We start from the raw sequence: 17,018 nt of genomic DNA on the forward strand, positions 1-17,018 counted from the left end.
TCCCTTTTGCCAACAGGATGCCCTGAAGCAGCAGAATATTTTCCTTTTAGCATATTTGAACAGACGGCTCTGTTCAAAATATTTAGGTTTTGGTTTAAGCTTCATGCCGAGAACACAACCCATTTCCCAGAAGTAACCACTGCAGTGTGAGCTCCCACCCAAAACTAATTGCTGTGTAAATTAGAATCATGTTTCCAGATGTGAGACACCTTAGAAAATAAGGTCTCGCTGCTTTCTGTTTCTTTTATAAGAACTTATGCACTGTATAGACCTCAAAACTGTAATCTGAAAAGGGCACTCAACACGATTTGCTCGAAAGTATCTTATTTGTAGTTATATGTAAAAGGCAAGTATCTATGTTGATTTGTCTTTCTGCAAAATATTAGGAGTGAGCCAAACTTTTAGCTGCAAAATATACAAAATATATACTTCTTGGCTGAACTTGATTTGGGACACCAGCAGCCACAGAACTGATATGGGATGCAGATATATATATATATTTTCTGGTTGCAGATACACGTCCGCTGTGACCTTGTCTTCTTTCCCATGTGTCTCTCGTGGGTCGTTGCACTGTTACAGGAACAGGGCTGCTAGAGGCTCTGGTGCAAAGACGCTCATAAATATCTCATTTTTGCTTGTTATAAAACCACAGAGAGAAGTAAGTCATAGGTTTGTATATTTGAGCAAACTTTATGGGACCAAATTAGGGATTGTAAATGCAACGTGTGCACACAGTAGAGAAAAATGAACCATTGTTGCTCTGTGAATGAATCAATAGTACAGTATTGATAATGGATTAAATAGTTAACTATTAGTACCACTTTCTCATAACACTCTTTCAGTTTGTAGCTTATCGATTTATTAATTTTAATAAATTATTAATCTAACTATTACGGTACTTATTGAACAGGAATCTTTTGCCGCTGGCCATTTAGCTTGGATTATCAGAACCATGCGTTGTCTTGGCTGCCTTTTAGCTAGAGTAGTAACCTCTCCAAGTCTCAGCTTGAAATTGGTCATTAGACGTGGCGGCGTTGGTAGTGTTGGATAGAGGCACTTATAAAAAGGCAAACTGTCATGCATGTAACACCTCTGCGGATCATTACGACTGACTCGAGTGTGGCATCATATCTCTAATAACAAGTGTATTTTCCCCCAAAAATGTCCAATTATTTATTTCACACAATTGGGAAGAATTTTGCTATATGTTGGTTCAGATGCTCTGCAGCCCTTTTCCAGAAGGTGAGAAAAATTCTTCATTGGAGAACTTTATCTGACGAACAAAGTATTACAGACCAAGCAAGCTGTAGCTGACAATCCCACATAGCAGACGGGTCTGGCCTGGATCTGATGTCAAGCCGGCACTGCTGTTCTGACTGGTGTCATGGTAAGTGGTATGTCATCCAGATATGGCCAGGTCTCGCAATGATGGCACTGTTTATGTGATGGCATGCCACATCTGGCCCGATTGTGGTTTGGTTTTTGTGGCCCAGGCTAATTGAAAACAAGTCTGGCCCGGATCTGGCATGAAGTTGGCACTTCTGACAGATCCAGGCCATACCAATTTTGCTATGTGGGATATACACGTATATCACAAAATCTTTAGTTAAAAATTACTTTAAATTTCACATCCCCAGTAATGGATTTAGCCCTTTTTAGAATGCAAGACAGCTGATTCCTGCATGGCAAGTAAAGCGATATGTATTTAATGACTTTGTGTCACATGGTGAGAGATCAAATTTCCCATGTGTCTCATTGAAAAGATTGATGAGCGGCAACTTTACTTGTAATTCCTCTTTTTTTTCTGACTCTCTGACACACTCCTACTAATTGACATTTAAGAGGGATGCTAGCACACGATGGGAGAGGCGGGTGCACTTCTGTTGATATTTATATATAAGCAGCTCTAGCTGCTCAAGCTATCACCATGACAACAGGACAGGAAGCAGGAAGTTGGCATTTTTTTATTACAATGGAGTAGAGAGATAACTCTCAGGTTGCATATTGTAGACACAGATAACACAGACTGTGCTTTTTACATCTCAGTCTACACACACACTTTTTGACATTCTTGTTAACCTCTCTGTGGGTCAAGGTTTTTGGGAGGTCATGGACATTCTCAGAGCAGGAAATACAGCTATAGGCAGCATAAAATATTTAATCATAAAAAAGTACTACTTTCTAACAGATATACAGTGCCGTGAAAAAGGTATTTGCCCCTTCCTGATTCATTTGTTTTGTACATTTCCCACACTTAAAGTTTTGTGATGAAACAAATTTTAATGTTAAACAAAGATAACCCAGTAAATGTAGTTTGTCTCTCAAATTGAATAGCTGGTTGTGCTATTCCTGGTAGCAAGAAGTACGGTCATAAATTTTTGTGACTGGCAATGACTCCTCCACCTCACAGTTGAGGAATTTTGGCCTCTCTTCTTGACAGAAATGCTTTAATTTATCCCCGCTGGTTTATGAGTGTGAATGTGCTGTGTAATCAGATTTAAGTCTGGTTTTTGACTAGGCCATTCCAAAACCTTTATTTTCTTTCTCCTTCCTGGTGTATTTAGGACTATTATTCTGCAGTATAACCCAAGTATGCTATAGCTTCGGGGCATGAACCGACGGCCGGACATTCTCCTTCAGGATTTTCTGATAGAGAGCAGAATTCGTGGTTAGTCAATTATGGCAATTCGTGACATACAAGATGAGTCATTGATGCACTCTTGGAATAATTTTGGTTGGCCAGCCTTTCCTGGGAAGGTTCATTATTGTTCATAGTTTTGTCCATTTGTTGGTGTTGATCTTTTAGCATACTACATTTGGTCAGACAAGTTGTATATAAGTAATTTCTTAATTCAACAGGACTGACAGTAACTATAGCTGGATGTGGTTAGTGAAACTGAACCTAGCTTTCCAAAAAATGTGGTTAATTCATGATTTAACACAGGGAGCAATTACTTTTTAACAAGGAATTTTATTGTGTTTATAATAATCGTGAAACAGTGGGCACAGTTTACACTATACACTTATCTATAGTCGATGCTTTGTAGATGTAAAACCATTCATGTCGGTGGGCTATTTCTCATTCCACACTGTTGCTTTGTGCAGAATGAAGCCATGCAAAGTGAGCTTTTTATAGCCAGTGCTGACTCAGTTAACATGCTTTGCGTAGTAATGTGAGTTCAAATGAATATTGGGGCTATGTGTGTCAAGATACTGGGTCTGTGATTCAGTGCTGTGTTTTTTGATTAGTCTGTATTCTTTGAGTTAGTGTTATTCATGGGTTTGGTTCTTCTTATTGTTCTCTGTGTGTGTTATATCCTTAGTTTCTAGTCTTTAGGTTTCTGTTACGAAGCCTTCCCGTGTTCCACGTTTAATGTCATCTATGTTTGTGCATCTCCTGTGTCTCTCCAGTCATTCGTATCTCCAGGCCTCAGTGTCAAGTCTGTGTCTTTGTGAATGTCTCATGTTTCCTGTTTGACTTTGACAATCTTGCGTCCTATGTGTTTTCAGTTTTGCCTTCTCCCGGCCTCATATGGGATTACTCCCAGCTGTGCTCTCCTCCTGTGTCTCATTCCTTCATTATCTCTCTGTGTATTTAAGCCCTTTATCTTCCTCTTTTTGTTGCTGGATCGTCTGTGTGTCATTCACCGCAGTTCTCCATGTTCCACTTCTCCAAGCCCCAGGTTCTCAGGTCTTTAGTTTCTTTATACTTGTTTGTAGTTTTTTTTTAGCTTAGTCATTCTCTCCTTTGCTTTTGTTTGTATTTTGCTTGGCTGTAATAAAGGCTCACTTTAAGTCCATCACTTTCTGCGTCAGCATTTGGGTCCACACTCTCTCTCCACTCCACACATCTGTCACAGCAGACGTGACAATGTGACAGTCAATGAAAATTTAAGTAGCTATAATAGTAACCAAACTGAACCAAATCAAGCCCAAATATCAAAGAAATTATTTTTAATAGGAATAGCTTTATTTTAAATAGGAAACTAATCAAAACTCATTCATTCACTTTTATGAATAAATGGAGCGAATAAAAGTTCACAAGGACAACAGAAGCCAAGCAGACAAACAGTCACTTGAGGCAGTTGGTGACTCTTTTGATGCTTTGAGCATGTTGGATCTTGTTCTCTAGAGTGGGAATGTTTACTGTCATCTCTTTATCTCTTAGCGTACGTGCTAGTGGCATTTTAAGTAGTTTTTGCTCTGGAAGAATTTGGTGCTAGTCAGAAGAAAGTCAGAAGATCATTTCCTCTTTCAAACTTGACCACATAGGTGTCAGCCTAATGCTAAACTGCAGTTAATTGTGGGAGATTAAAAAGACTCATACACAGTTTCTATCTTTTCTTTTTTTTAATGAAATGCAGGAAGTGGTTTCATTTTTTCTCACATGCTCTAAAGAACCAGTTGACGTTATTCTGTTTCTCTGGGCGTGTGTGTTTTGAGTGTTGTTACCAACACTGCTGAATCATGAAAAGCCATAGGCAAAACAGATTCTGTCCTATTTTCTTCTGTTTGAACTTTTATTTTTATTGTTTTTCAGTCATTGTTGTTTAACTGCTGTCTCTCGAAACTTTGTTTCTGTAAAACCAAATCAGGTTTTCTGTGTGGATGTTTTTCAGATTAATGATGACTTTTTACCTGCCCTTAATGAAAAAAATCAAAATGTCAACACATTTTCTTGTCTTTTTTATGGCAGGGGCATCTGTTGTCTGAAACTAACAGGCCTTCTTACAAAGCTCTTGAGCAAACTGTATCACATTCTAGTGAAGATCATTTTTTAAAAAGAACCAAATACTTTTGTTTCTATCTAGAAATATAAAGGAAGATATTTTATACCTTAAGAGCAAATATTGGATTTACAGTGAAGCAAAGTGTAGCAAAAGTGAGAAATAATGTTTGTGACGGGTTTAGCAGGTTTTGGTGTCTCAATAATTGTTTGGTACACAAAACTGTGTCAGAACTCTCTGTGTTGAGGTAAAGTTGAAAGTAAAAGAGAGACCTGAGCACAATATCTACATAATTATTAGTCTAAACTAATTATTAGTCTTTAATACTATTCTATACTATATTTTTATAGTCTACCAAAACCTACCTGTTTTTGAACTGCACTGCCTTTGACTTCAGCAGATTCTGAGCTTTTGTATATTTATCACAAAAAACATCAATTTCCACAAATTTTTACATAAAAATCTGGTTTGCCTGCTTTTGATAATTCAGTGTATTTTGTTTTGCTTTATTTCAGAAACATTTTATTAGAAAATATTTGTTTGTAGCCCATTCAGTGAATTAAATATTTTTTTTCTGTGCAGAGTAGTGTGCAAGTGTATCATATATGACCAATATATGATAAGTGACCAATAATTTAGAAATATGAGCATATTTTCTGATTTTGATAGAATGAAAGGCATCAGCTGATTTTTTTTTCATTTGATGATTGTGTCTGATTCAAAGTTGATTTCTACTCACAAGGTCTCTGAAGTCACAAACCACAACATGACTACACATGTTTTATTTCGCATGAATCTTTTAAAGGAGTAGTTTAGGGAGTGGAAGGGTGTTTTTTTTTGTTTTTTTCTACATTAACTTATTGGTCCCATTGAACTAATTCAGGCAGAACTTTACAAGTGATTTCCTTAATAGGACCTGGCGTCCACATATGTGGACATCACATTTTGGGTTATTTAGATCAAAATACAAAATTTTGCTCTACAAGGGCCTGATATCCACTTATATCACTATACTGCTACTGTTCTATCAAATTTTTAAACGAATATCCTCATATGTGGCTCTTATTTTTCTTAAAAACAAAAATAAGGTAAAAAAAAAAGTCTGGTAATTCTTTGTTATAACATTCATCGGGCCCCAATATGCCCAAATATCAAAGAGAAATTAAATGCATGCTGTGGAAGAGTTCTGGTCTTAGGAGGTTAAAGAAAAAAACAATAGTAGTTTAAGTGCTATACCCCGTCCTGAAAAAAAAAAAAAACATTCAAAATACACAATCTTATTACTGTATTGCTGAAAAATTAGGTCATTTGTTGTGCACATGTTTCATTAAAATATAAAAACTAAATTTTTTTATAGTCTCCAGGAGTAGTGACCAGCAGGTGACCAGCAGGTTGTATAATAAACAGATGGAGAAACATCGCAAATGTTGACTCTTCCAAAAAGGTCATTAGAGGTGACTAAATAGTGCTGTGAGTAGGACTGCACATACAGTAAAAGTATAGATATGGTATTGTGCAGAAGTCTGCCTCTCATTTCTTTGTGTTTCTTTATATTTATATATTTTTAATTGTATCGTTTGGCACTTTATATAGAATAGAAGAGTATTTCTGCAGCAAAAATGTGATTCCCAAAGAGATATAAGCCATGTCAGTCATATAACACTGCATGTGTGATGTGTTCTTAAAATATCTAGGAAACTGGACGGGTGGAGGACAAATGAAGTGACAGACAATAAAAAAATTCTCTAGCAGATTAAGAGTATGTGAAAATCATGTCTTTAAGAAAAAGGAACCTCTGACCCCTCAGTTGTTCACTGAAAGCTCATTGGAAAGGGTTAGGTATGAAGGGCTTAGAAGAGGCTGGTGTATGCCAAATAACACAAGAACTGCACTGAAAATTAGTGGACACAGGTCTTATAGAGTGAGTCTAAATAATGATTTATTATCATTATTTTATTTAGAGGAGTTCAGGAGAGAAGTGAACAGTAAATGTCTACCTGCGGTGCTCAAAAGCTGCTAAGACACTAAGATACATTGGTGTTCGCTTGGACATGATTTACGCTTCTTCTAAAGCTTAGCTGTTGGTAAATAAGAATACATTTATTTACCTTTCTGTTGATTTTCAGCACAAGCTGAAATACACATTTACATTATATGTGTCTGTTTTGGGGTTTGTATTCCTTGCAGTTCTTATCTGATTCACATGATAAAAAGGAAAGTCACAGTAAGGTCACTGGAAGATTAAATGTCACAAGACTGTCCTGCTCTGTGGGAGTACATATACTCTCAGGAAATGGTCATACATCTGATCTCTCTTCTAGGTGTGCCCTGCTCCAGGGTCTGACTGCTAAGCATGAGGAGTAAGGCTCAGACTGCTACCAGTAACCTCAACCTGGTGAACTCTGTAGATTCTGACAGCAGAGCGGCTCAAGACATACACGACGGTATTAAGATGGCAGATCTGGTGGAAAGCCTGGATACCCGAGAGCTGGACATAGGGGAGGGAGAAGATGTGGATTATGATGGAAACAACATAGGTAAGTTTATGGAAATGAGGAAATATATGTGCTTACCTACTGTAATTACTTATTATGTACCTGTTGCTCTCAAAATTTACAGTATTACAATAATTTCTTGTAAAGAAATCTCAAAAGCAAGAAGAAAATATTGACATAACCTACTAATTGTGGGCTCAGATAGTCTGATGGACACTCAGCAAATGTGGGGTAGGTGGTGTTAGATGAGAATGTAGCTAGGCAGCATAGAATGGTAGTCTGTAGGATGACTCTGGAAATCAAGTAGAGGAAGCGAATGAAGTGCTAGCTAAAGTGTTGAGGGAAACTCAAAAGAAGGTGTTTGTTGTATCCTCAGAAAACCAGGAGACTTGGTGGTGGAATGAGGAAGTACAGGAAAAAGTTCAAAGTATGCTAAGAAAAAGTGGGTCAGGGAGATAAAGAACGTAGACACAGATACTGGCAGTACAACAGAGAGAGAGAGAGAGGTGGCAGAGGCTGGTTGATATTACTTGTATTTGAAGTACTAAGAAAAATAAGGAAGCACAAATGTTTGTATCGATTGGCTGTGTCAAAGAGATTGGAAAGGATGTGCAGCAGGTTAGGATGATTAAGGTCACTAATGAGTGAAGAGTGTGTTGAGAAGAGGTATGGAGGTATGGAAAGGTATAGGAGAGAGGGCACTGGACTTTTTAGCCAGATTGTTTACCACAGAGTGAGAGGATGCCTGAAGAACAGAGAAGAAGTGTACTGATACAGATTTTCAAAAACAAGGGTGCCGTGCTGAGCTGTGGCAACTACAGAGGGATAAAGTTGATGAAGCTAGGTTAAGAATAGAGGATTATGGGTTCATGCAAAGAGACCACTACATATGCAATATTTATTTTATATGGAGAGTTGATGGAGAGGTACAGAGAAGGGTCAAAGGAGTTGCTCTGTGTCTTTGTGGATCCACAGAAAATATATGATAGGGTGCCAAGAGAAGAACTGTGGCAAATAGCAGATACTGTAGGAGTCGGGAGAGGAAGAGAAGTATTTGAGGGTGATGCAGGATCTGTATGGGGACACCGAGGTCAGATGTGCGGTATGAGTGATAGATGGTGGAGGTGCGATTACACAAGGAGACAGTTCTGAGACATTTCTTCCTACATTATTCATAATTTCCTTAATAAATTATTCAGATTCTGATTCTTTGCAGGGGGGGTGAAAAGGTTGACAGCCAGGTCAGGCAGGTGATGTTTGCAGACAATAATGTGATCTGTAGCAAGCAGGTGGAAGAGAGCCTGGAGAGGTGGAAGTATGCTCTGGAGAGAAGAGAAATAAAGTCAGTCAAGCAAAACGTGTGTGAACGAGAAGGAGACAGGTGTAACAGTGACATGAAGGAAGAAAGTCAGAGCGGCAGGGTTGAGATGTGGAGTAGAAGGATAGTGGCTATAATGGATGATGGATGTTGAATATGGAGCTGCTGAAGTGAACAATCATGGTTGTAGTGAAGGAGGATATGGAGCTGACTGGTATGACAGAAGAAGCTGTGATAACCCTTAAGTGAGCTGAAGAGGAGGAAGACCTAGCAAAGTAGCAGAGTTCAAAAGCAAGTGGTCAAGTCAGTTACCTCACTATTAAATGTTATTAGTCTTAACTTGTCAGAATATGAGCTTAAATATACACATGCAAAAAAAAAGTCTGTAACGATCCTGTTCTCAAGACCTCTACTAATTTAATGACCGTCAAACTAATTCAAAGTGGGATCACAGTGTATTAACATAATTCAATTAGTCAAAAAAGCAACTTACTACATGGAGGCTCCAAACCACTATCTAACGGTGCCAGCACATGAGGGTGGATGGTTGCACTTTTGAAGTCTTGCAAACTTTACCAGAAAATATACGGTAACATTTGCCCTAACACTGCAAACTCGCGAACTACAACGGTCTTGAACAAAGGCTGAGTTTTCACTGATGCATCCTACTCGCTCCTACAGCCTGAGCAACTCCTACATGTACAAGCAGAAAGATCAGAATCAGAATCAGAATCAGAATACTTTATTGATCCCTGGGGGAAATTATTTTTTGTTACAGTGCTCCATTTTAAACCAACATTAAGACAAGACAGACAATACGCTAACTAAGAATAGTACAATATATACATATATATACATACATACATACATAAGTCACTTATAAATAAATATTTGGAAAAGAAACATGTGTAGTTGTAGCAGCAAACAGTGTGTTAAGTGGATGCGTTGTACAGGGAGATGGCCACAGGCAGGAATGATTTCCTGTGTCGTTCAGTGGTGCTTTTCGGTAATCTCAGTCTCTCACTGAACGAGCTCCTGTGACTGACCAACATGTCATGGAGTGGGTGGGAGGTATTATCCAACATTGTCTTTATCTTGGACAGCATCCGCCTCTCCGACACCACCTTGAGGGAGTCCAGCTCCATCCCCACAACATTGCTGGCCTTACGGATCAGTTTATTAAGTCTGTTGGCATCTGCGACCCTCAGCCTGCTCCCCCAGCATGCAACAGCATAGAGGATCGCACTGGCCACCACAGACTCATAGAAAATCCTCAGCATTTTCTGGCAGATGTTGAAGGACCTCAGTCGCCTCAAAAAATAGAGACGACTCTGGCCCTTCCTGTAAAGTGCTGTGGTGTTTTTAGCCCAGTCCAGTTTATTGTCAATGTGTACTCCAAGGTATTTATAGTCCTCCACAATGTCAACACTGACCCCCTGGATTGAAACAGGGGTCAAGTGTTTCCTGGTCTTCCTGAAGTCCACGATCAGTTCCTTGGTCTTTGCCACGTTGAGCTGCAGATGATTCTGCTCACACCACGTGACAAAGGAGTCGACCACAGCCCGGTCACACTAAACACCCGCCTCGTCTCTGTCCCAGGGGACTGTCGTATCCCATTTTCAGCAGTGTATGCCACAGTGGGCTTTAAAGAAGCCAATGCAAAAGTGTACCTCCCCACTGTACCCATTACTGCCCGAATCCTGGAGGTGGAGAGGTTCACCACTGCACAGGACCGCTTCAATGCGTCACACCAAAGGAGTGTCAACAAGGTACTGCACACACCTCTCTATAAACTATATGGTCCTGATTGTTGCGCTTGCTGTTTACTTATGCCACAGATTTTTCCATTTTCTATTGTATCGATTGTTTTTCTTTTTTATTAAATGTTGAACATTTTTAATGTTATTGATGACATTACCATGATTACAGGTGTTAAGCATGTGCATGTTTCTGTAGTCTCTGCCAGCAGTTTTTAAGATTGAGCTGAAACATGGGGAATTTACCTGGGTGGTTAAGAGGAAGGAGAAGCATTTCATGGAGCTGCACAGAGAGCTGAGGACGTACAAAACCTTCATGAGGATACCACTGCCATCACGCAGGTTGGCACGCAATCTATACAGTAAAAGATAAATTTGCAGTCTCACATGGACCTAAGTGCTTGTTTTACCTTAAGCTTTTTGTCCTTAAATGGGAGATATATGTCCATGATGTGACAAAAGTATACTTACCCAAATGCATAGACACAATTGTCATACTAGTATATTTAATAGATCAAGAGAGTATTGTATTTACTTTATGTAGATGATATAATCAGCACTTTTCTTCTCATAAGCACAGATGTAAAAACAACAAATTTATTGCCAGCAGGGAGATGTTTTGTTTTTTTTTTTAGCTTGAATGCTAAGTGTTGACATACTGTCCTTCAGTGCAACTGAAATTTATGAACTTTTCACATTCACGTTTTTGGTGCAGTCTATTATAATCATAGATTCTTTTTTGAAGTAAACAATAGGCTTAAAATTCAGTGAACACTTTTACTCCCTTTGGCATTCTCTGAAGTCTGACACACCTGTGAAATATACAGATTTTTTATTTCTGATCCGCCACTTAAACAGTGTTTTTAAAGCTCTGGACCTTTGTTCTTTCTTCTATCTTATACTTTAAGGACCAAGGATATTCTGTCTTTAAAGTATTACATTTCCCACATTCTGTTTTTCAGCCACACAGTGAGGAGAAAGACGGTGAGGAAGAGTGAAGTGAGAGAGATGCCCTCCCTGCCAAGGGGAGGAGGAGAGGAGCTAGTGCGAGATGAGCAGGTCTCCAGCAGGAAGGTATGTTGGAGCGCTGTCTTTGTCCTCTTTGGCCTTGTTTTCAGGGCCATGAAATTGATTCTTGTGATATTTCAACTTTATTGCAGGGAGCTCTCCTGGCACTCACTTGTTGCCATGGCACTTAACTCCTTGCCAGCAAATCTATCCTCTGAACTACTGTTTCACATTGTTTTGCACATCTCGGTGTTTATATGCATGGGCTTTGTCAGTGTCCAAATATAGTGTTTGTGTTCCCACAGAGACAGCTAGAAGACTATTTGAACAAGCTGCTGAGGATGGCCATGTACCGAAAATATCACCATACTGTGAGTAAATACAAAACACTCCAAAGGGTCACACTTAAACATAATGTTATACCACTTGTGTTTATGCCTCATTTCTATTAGCCACTATAGATAATGTACAATAAAAGCAAATAATTATTAGTCTTTTTCTACATGTTTTAATTCACTACCTTTATTGTGGAATTTGGCAAAGCCTCAAGTTATTCTGTTTTGCTTTTTTCTTATATAGTGAAGGGAAATTGTCTTTATGCTGTGCCTCTTCTTAAATAACTCCTTCATACTTAGGCAGAAAACTTGCTGTTATGCATTTAAAGTTATTATGAGAGATGACAACACACAATTTAAGATGAGTCATATTAACTCTACGTATGTGGACTAACACTTTCTAGTTCCCATGATGATATATTACACAATGAGTGGTGTGTCTGTCTATACAAGAATCATTATGTGAAGTCTCTTGTTTGTGCTTGCCCTCTTTACACAGATGGAGTTCATTGACGTCAGCCAGATGAGTTTCATTCATGACTTAGGGCCCAAAGGACTGTGAGCATTTTCTTAGTGCCTATATCTCTGGGGATCAGGGTCAAATATCCCATGTCAAAGTTGTTCTTTCCTTAGGTGTATTTATTTTAAACTTGCAATCTTCTTTTACACTCTTCTTAAGCCCCATGATACAGTTTTTGGAAAATATTCACCAGTTATTCTCCCTCCTCCAGGGAAGGGATGATTTATAAACGCTCAGGCGGACATCGTATCCCTGGAATGAACTGCTGTGGTCAGAGCCAGGCCTGCTATCGCTGGTCCAAACGGTGTGTGAATGTTGCAGTTTTTCTCCAGCTATCTCTGTCTGTCCAATTTATTTCTCTCTGTGCATCTTCTAGTCAATCCCACTGCTTTAGCTGCCGTGTTAACTAGTTGTTTTTTTTCTTGTAATTAAGCTGTCTAAGCCAGCAGTTTAAATATAATGTGCAGTTTATTTTGGAAGGCGAGAAACATGGTGACATGTAGGAGTTGCTCAGGCTGTTGATCAACTCCTGAATGTCTTATGGTAAACACAAGAAGGAGGATTTCTTGAACATTCATTCTCAAATTTCTGGCAGGGAGCTGTCAGAGTGTGGGTGTCAAAGAATAGTGAACATCTATTACACAACTGTGCATTACACATTTACAAACATAATAATTGTGACATCTTAATAGGCGGTCATTTTTGCTGTCATGCAACATTTTTCATTTTTTCTATATTTATAAGAAAGTCTCAGTCTGACGGCAGTGGTATTCACTCACATCTGACTTTGTCTTTCTCTTCCACTTTACATCATCCAAATTATGATGTGATCAGTTTATGTTGTTATTATTTCTTTAAACACAACACAAAAAATAATCCCACACGTTTGAAACGCTCAGCCCGTCCACCTACATCCTCATGATGATTTTCTTCCTACACCCTTTCCTCCAAACGAGAAACATAAGAAATGGTCCACAGCAGTCAGCAGAAAGCTGCAAAACTTTACATCTACACAGAAGTCATTAATGTTGCGACGACCACTTTGTGTGTGTTGTAGCTGGCTTGTGGTGAAAGACTCATTCTTGCTGTACATGAAGCCAGACACGGGAGCCATCTCCTTCGTCTTGCTGGTGGATAAAGAGTTCACCATCAAGATGGACTCCAAAGACACGGAGACCAAACACGGAGTCCGGATTGATAGCCTCTCCAGGTGTGTGTGTGTGTGTATTTGTGTTTGTCATGGTTGAACAGTTGATCTTTGCAGCAGATTACCCAGAGAGTGATCATATACTAGTGCTTAACTATCTAGATACAAGTTAAACAGTGAATCCCCTCTGAGACGTTCTCAAGATAAAATCAGTGTGATGAATAATACCTGGACCAGAAGATGAACTCTTCATCAGATCTTAGCAAAAAGAAAAATATTAACCAAAACAATCATGGGTGGGCCCAAAAACCACAAATCCAAGACTCTTAATCAGTGCTGCTTTTATTTTAGGAATTACTGACTAGGTCTCATATATCTCAGAAAGACAACAGATACCTCTGCCTTGATCAGCTAATGTGCATATATATACATATGAAACGATACGACTACCTCGCTCTCACGTAGGCTTTAGACTATATGTATAATCTTGTTTTCCTCTGGTTATGTTTGTATCTATAAATATCCCACCGGCAGGACCCTCGTGTTTAAGTGCAGCAGTTACAGACACGCACGCTGGTGGGGTCAGAGCATTGAAAGCTTCGTGAGGAATCATGGGAAGGCTTTCCTCCGAGATCACCGCTTTGGATCTTTTGCACAAGAACAGGAAAACATCCCTGCCAAATGGTAACTACACTGGGAGAGAACACAGCTGGCTGCGCTTGTTTTGTCGGGAAGTTTGTGTGGGATTAGAAATGCTTAATTCCAACAATGTTTGCATCAGTTTCAGACTGAAACATTTGTTTCTGTGGAACGGACAAATGCAATGTTATACATTTAAGATGTGTTGTATCTATTATACTTATTGGATTTGGAAAAATACAACTGTAACCAAATGTGTTATTTAGAAAAATGATTTATGGCTTCTTATTACAAGAAACCTACACATTCTGGGGAAAGATGCAGTAAATCAAAAAGAAAAACTCAAATTGGGCAAATCTTCAGGACATATTCTATTTGTTAGTGTTTCACTGGTAACTATGGAAATGTATTGGACTCTCTCTCTTCTGGCTGTGCTGTTCTTTATCTGCATTCTCTCCCCCTCAGCTGGCACTTTCTGCGAGACTGAATCATCAGTGTAATAAAGTCGTTACATTGTCTATGTACTCAGCATGGAGTCGGAAGGATAAGACGTGTTGGGAGGTGAAAGCTGAGAATGTTTAAAGACGGTTACGTCATGGTGACATGTCTATGGGTGTAGACTTAAGTTTGTAAGGCTGTTAAAGTGCAATGACAGTCGGGCCAATGAACTGAAAGGCGCCATCATTCAGCTTGTGTGTGTGTTTGTTTGTTTTTTTTAAATACCACACAACGTGAACTATTTTATTTTTTCATATGTATGTTTGTATCATCCCAAGCTCAAGTGACAAAATGTTCTCCCAAGTGTGACTGCAATATATCTTTGCAGGTATGTGAATGGAAAGACCTACATGGAGGATGTGGCCGATGCTTTGGAGGAGGCTAAAGAGGAAATCTTCATCACTGACTGGTGGTGAGTTCTAGTGTCCTTTGTGTAAACATACAGGATGCCAAATGATGTGGTTAAGTAGTGTTTGCTGTCAGCACTGAAGTGTGAAAGCCCAGAGTAAACAAGTTAACAATAAAGGTCTTATACATGTGCCCCGTTTGCATACACTTTACAACCGTAACATCCAAACCTGATAGAATAATAATCCTGCAGACATAAAATAACAGAGAAAAATGTGCCAGTGCTATAAACGGCCTTTACTGACGCCGTTTATTGCAAACCATATTTATCTCAGTCTAGCCCTCCGTGAGTAATCTGAGCTTAACTCGGGTATTGTTAGGTAATGAAATACAAAGATGTAAACTGGCTTAAGGGGCTCTAGATTTCTGATTCAAGTAAGAGCCTGTTCATGCGAGAGAGACGAGGTTTATGGCTAGAAGGAGAAACAACAAAACCATGAATATGCAGAAAAGCAATCAATGATATTCAGTGAGGGAGAAAAAGGTATTCATTATGGGTGCACTTTATGAGAAGTACTGTGGAAACTGTTTAAATGAAGTTAGTAAACAGCTGAGTAAACAGTACTTCTAAAGAATGCACATGATGCACTGCATGCAGTGATTTTTTTATGCAAGCAGTTAAAATGTGTGATGTATGCAAACTATGGAGGAAAAGTAAGGACAGCGAAACTATTTTAAATTCTTGCAGAAAAGAAATAATTTCTTCTCTAGTATCTCGATAAGAAAAAAACAAAAACCCAACACAAATGCTAAAAACTATCAAATAGACGATAATATAAATATAATAATATATAATATTATATAGGGTGGAATGAGAGCCTTGAAAGTTGTTATCAGTACAAGTTTTTTAGTATGTGGTGAGGCTGGATGAAGTTGATGGAGGCCATAGCTGAAGGGAAAAAGCTGTTTCTTGGTGTTTCGTGTTCCTTTACTGAAAAATCCTAATTGACCTGATTTGATTGGTTTGTTTGTTGCTTAGTAATTAAGCCGTTGACACATTCTGATTTGACCCTCTGCAGTAAACCTTGGATTAGCATAGTTTGTGGCATCCACCTTGCTTAAAAGACATTGTTATAACAAAAGCCACAAGAAACAGGTCAGTCCACAGCTTCATGTTTCATTCTCTGTATTAGCCTACTAACATGCTAGAGAATTGTTTTTTGAAGTTGTTATTTTGGTTAAGAACTGGTACATTTTTGGAGGAAAGAACATATTTTTTTTGCATCAGTACCAGAGTAATGTCATAGATTTTCCACTCCCACTATATGCTGAAGTCTTCTTGTTTTGCGAACTTTAAAGGTCAGGCCCAGTGGAAAATTTTGCACCATATTGACACCAACTACTCAACATCCTTTGTTTTGCCCTCACTGAGGCCCTCAGCAGCTGCCTAGCTGCTTGGAAACACAGTTAATACATCTCTAAAATAATAGTACCTATATATTTTAAAGTGCATATCCACGTCTCCTGAACATGAAGAAACTCCGTTCTCGGTGATGTTTCCATAGCAATTGATGGCTCTGAACTAGATAAAGATAATATACAGATTAATAGTAATGGCTTTTTTGAGCTGCTTCCAAGGAACGAAACAACAGATTGATATTTTGGTACCTGTGAGAGTAATAAATGCAGTTAAACATTACATTATAACCAACAACTCTGTACTATAGAGCCATGACATGTTGTTAACTTTAATTATTATCTCCTTGCTTCAGGCAAAGAAATACAGTGACACAAAGATACAATCTCCATATCAGTTTATCCTTCTGCCCCACCCCTTTTATCCCTGTCTTGTCTATCATCACCTGAGAAATTATTAAGTATTATGTTTTTATTATCGGCTATGAAATATATGTGTAGATAAACCATGTCATGGCGTGAGAGGCACCCTGGTACATGGAACATCCAGGACAGATTGCCAGTCTGTCCCAGCACTCTATAAAAAGATAGATAAATAATTAGATGAAAATATATGGAAATTAATATATGAAAATAAAACTGAAATGTTTCTTTCTTTCTCTTGTGATACCTTAGTCAGTATGACATCCTACATTGCATTATATCCCGGGGGGGTTACAGTATCCTGGAAACGTATGCTACAAAGATGGAAATCTTATCTCAGATACAACTAGCTTGGTTAGTTTGCATGGTAAAGAAAATTGCCCATGA

General features: G+C 38.6%; 1 protein-coding gene across 1 annotated transcript in view; it reads left to right on the forward strand.

The window, feature by feature from the left end:
* The window catches only part of pld1a (phospholipase D1a), a 31,945-nt gene that overhangs the window by 3,427 nt on the left and 11,500 nt on the right, over positions 1-17,018 (forward strand). The window contains exons 2-11 of the mRNA XM_080870855.1: positions 7,049-7,264; positions 10,140-10,309; positions 10,497-10,639; positions 11,260-11,371; positions 11,611-11,676; positions 12,140-12,198; positions 12,372-12,464; positions 13,218-13,370; positions 13,842-13,991; positions 14,773-14,856. Of these exons, the coding sequence (XP_080726981.1) occupies positions 7,081-7,264; positions 10,140-10,309; positions 10,497-10,639; positions 11,260-11,371; positions 11,611-11,676; positions 12,140-12,198; positions 12,372-12,464; positions 13,218-13,370; positions 13,842-13,991; positions 14,773-14,856 (1,214 nt within the window). The 5' untranslated portion in view covers positions 7,049-7,080. The remainder of the gene's footprint in view (positions 1-7,048; positions 7,265-10,139; positions 10,310-10,496; positions 10,640-11,259; positions 11,372-11,610; positions 11,677-12,139; positions 12,199-12,371; positions 12,465-13,217; positions 13,371-13,841; positions 13,992-14,772; positions 14,857-17,018) is intronic.

Source organism: Rhamphochromis sp. 'chilingali' (genome assembly GCF_963969265.1).
Source record: "Rhamphochromis sp. 'chilingali' genome assembly, chromosome: 21".
In the NCBI taxonomy this organism is placed as follows: Eukaryota; Metazoa; Chordata; class Actinopteri; order Cichliformes; family Cichlidae; genus Rhamphochromis; species Rhamphochromis sp. 'chilingali'.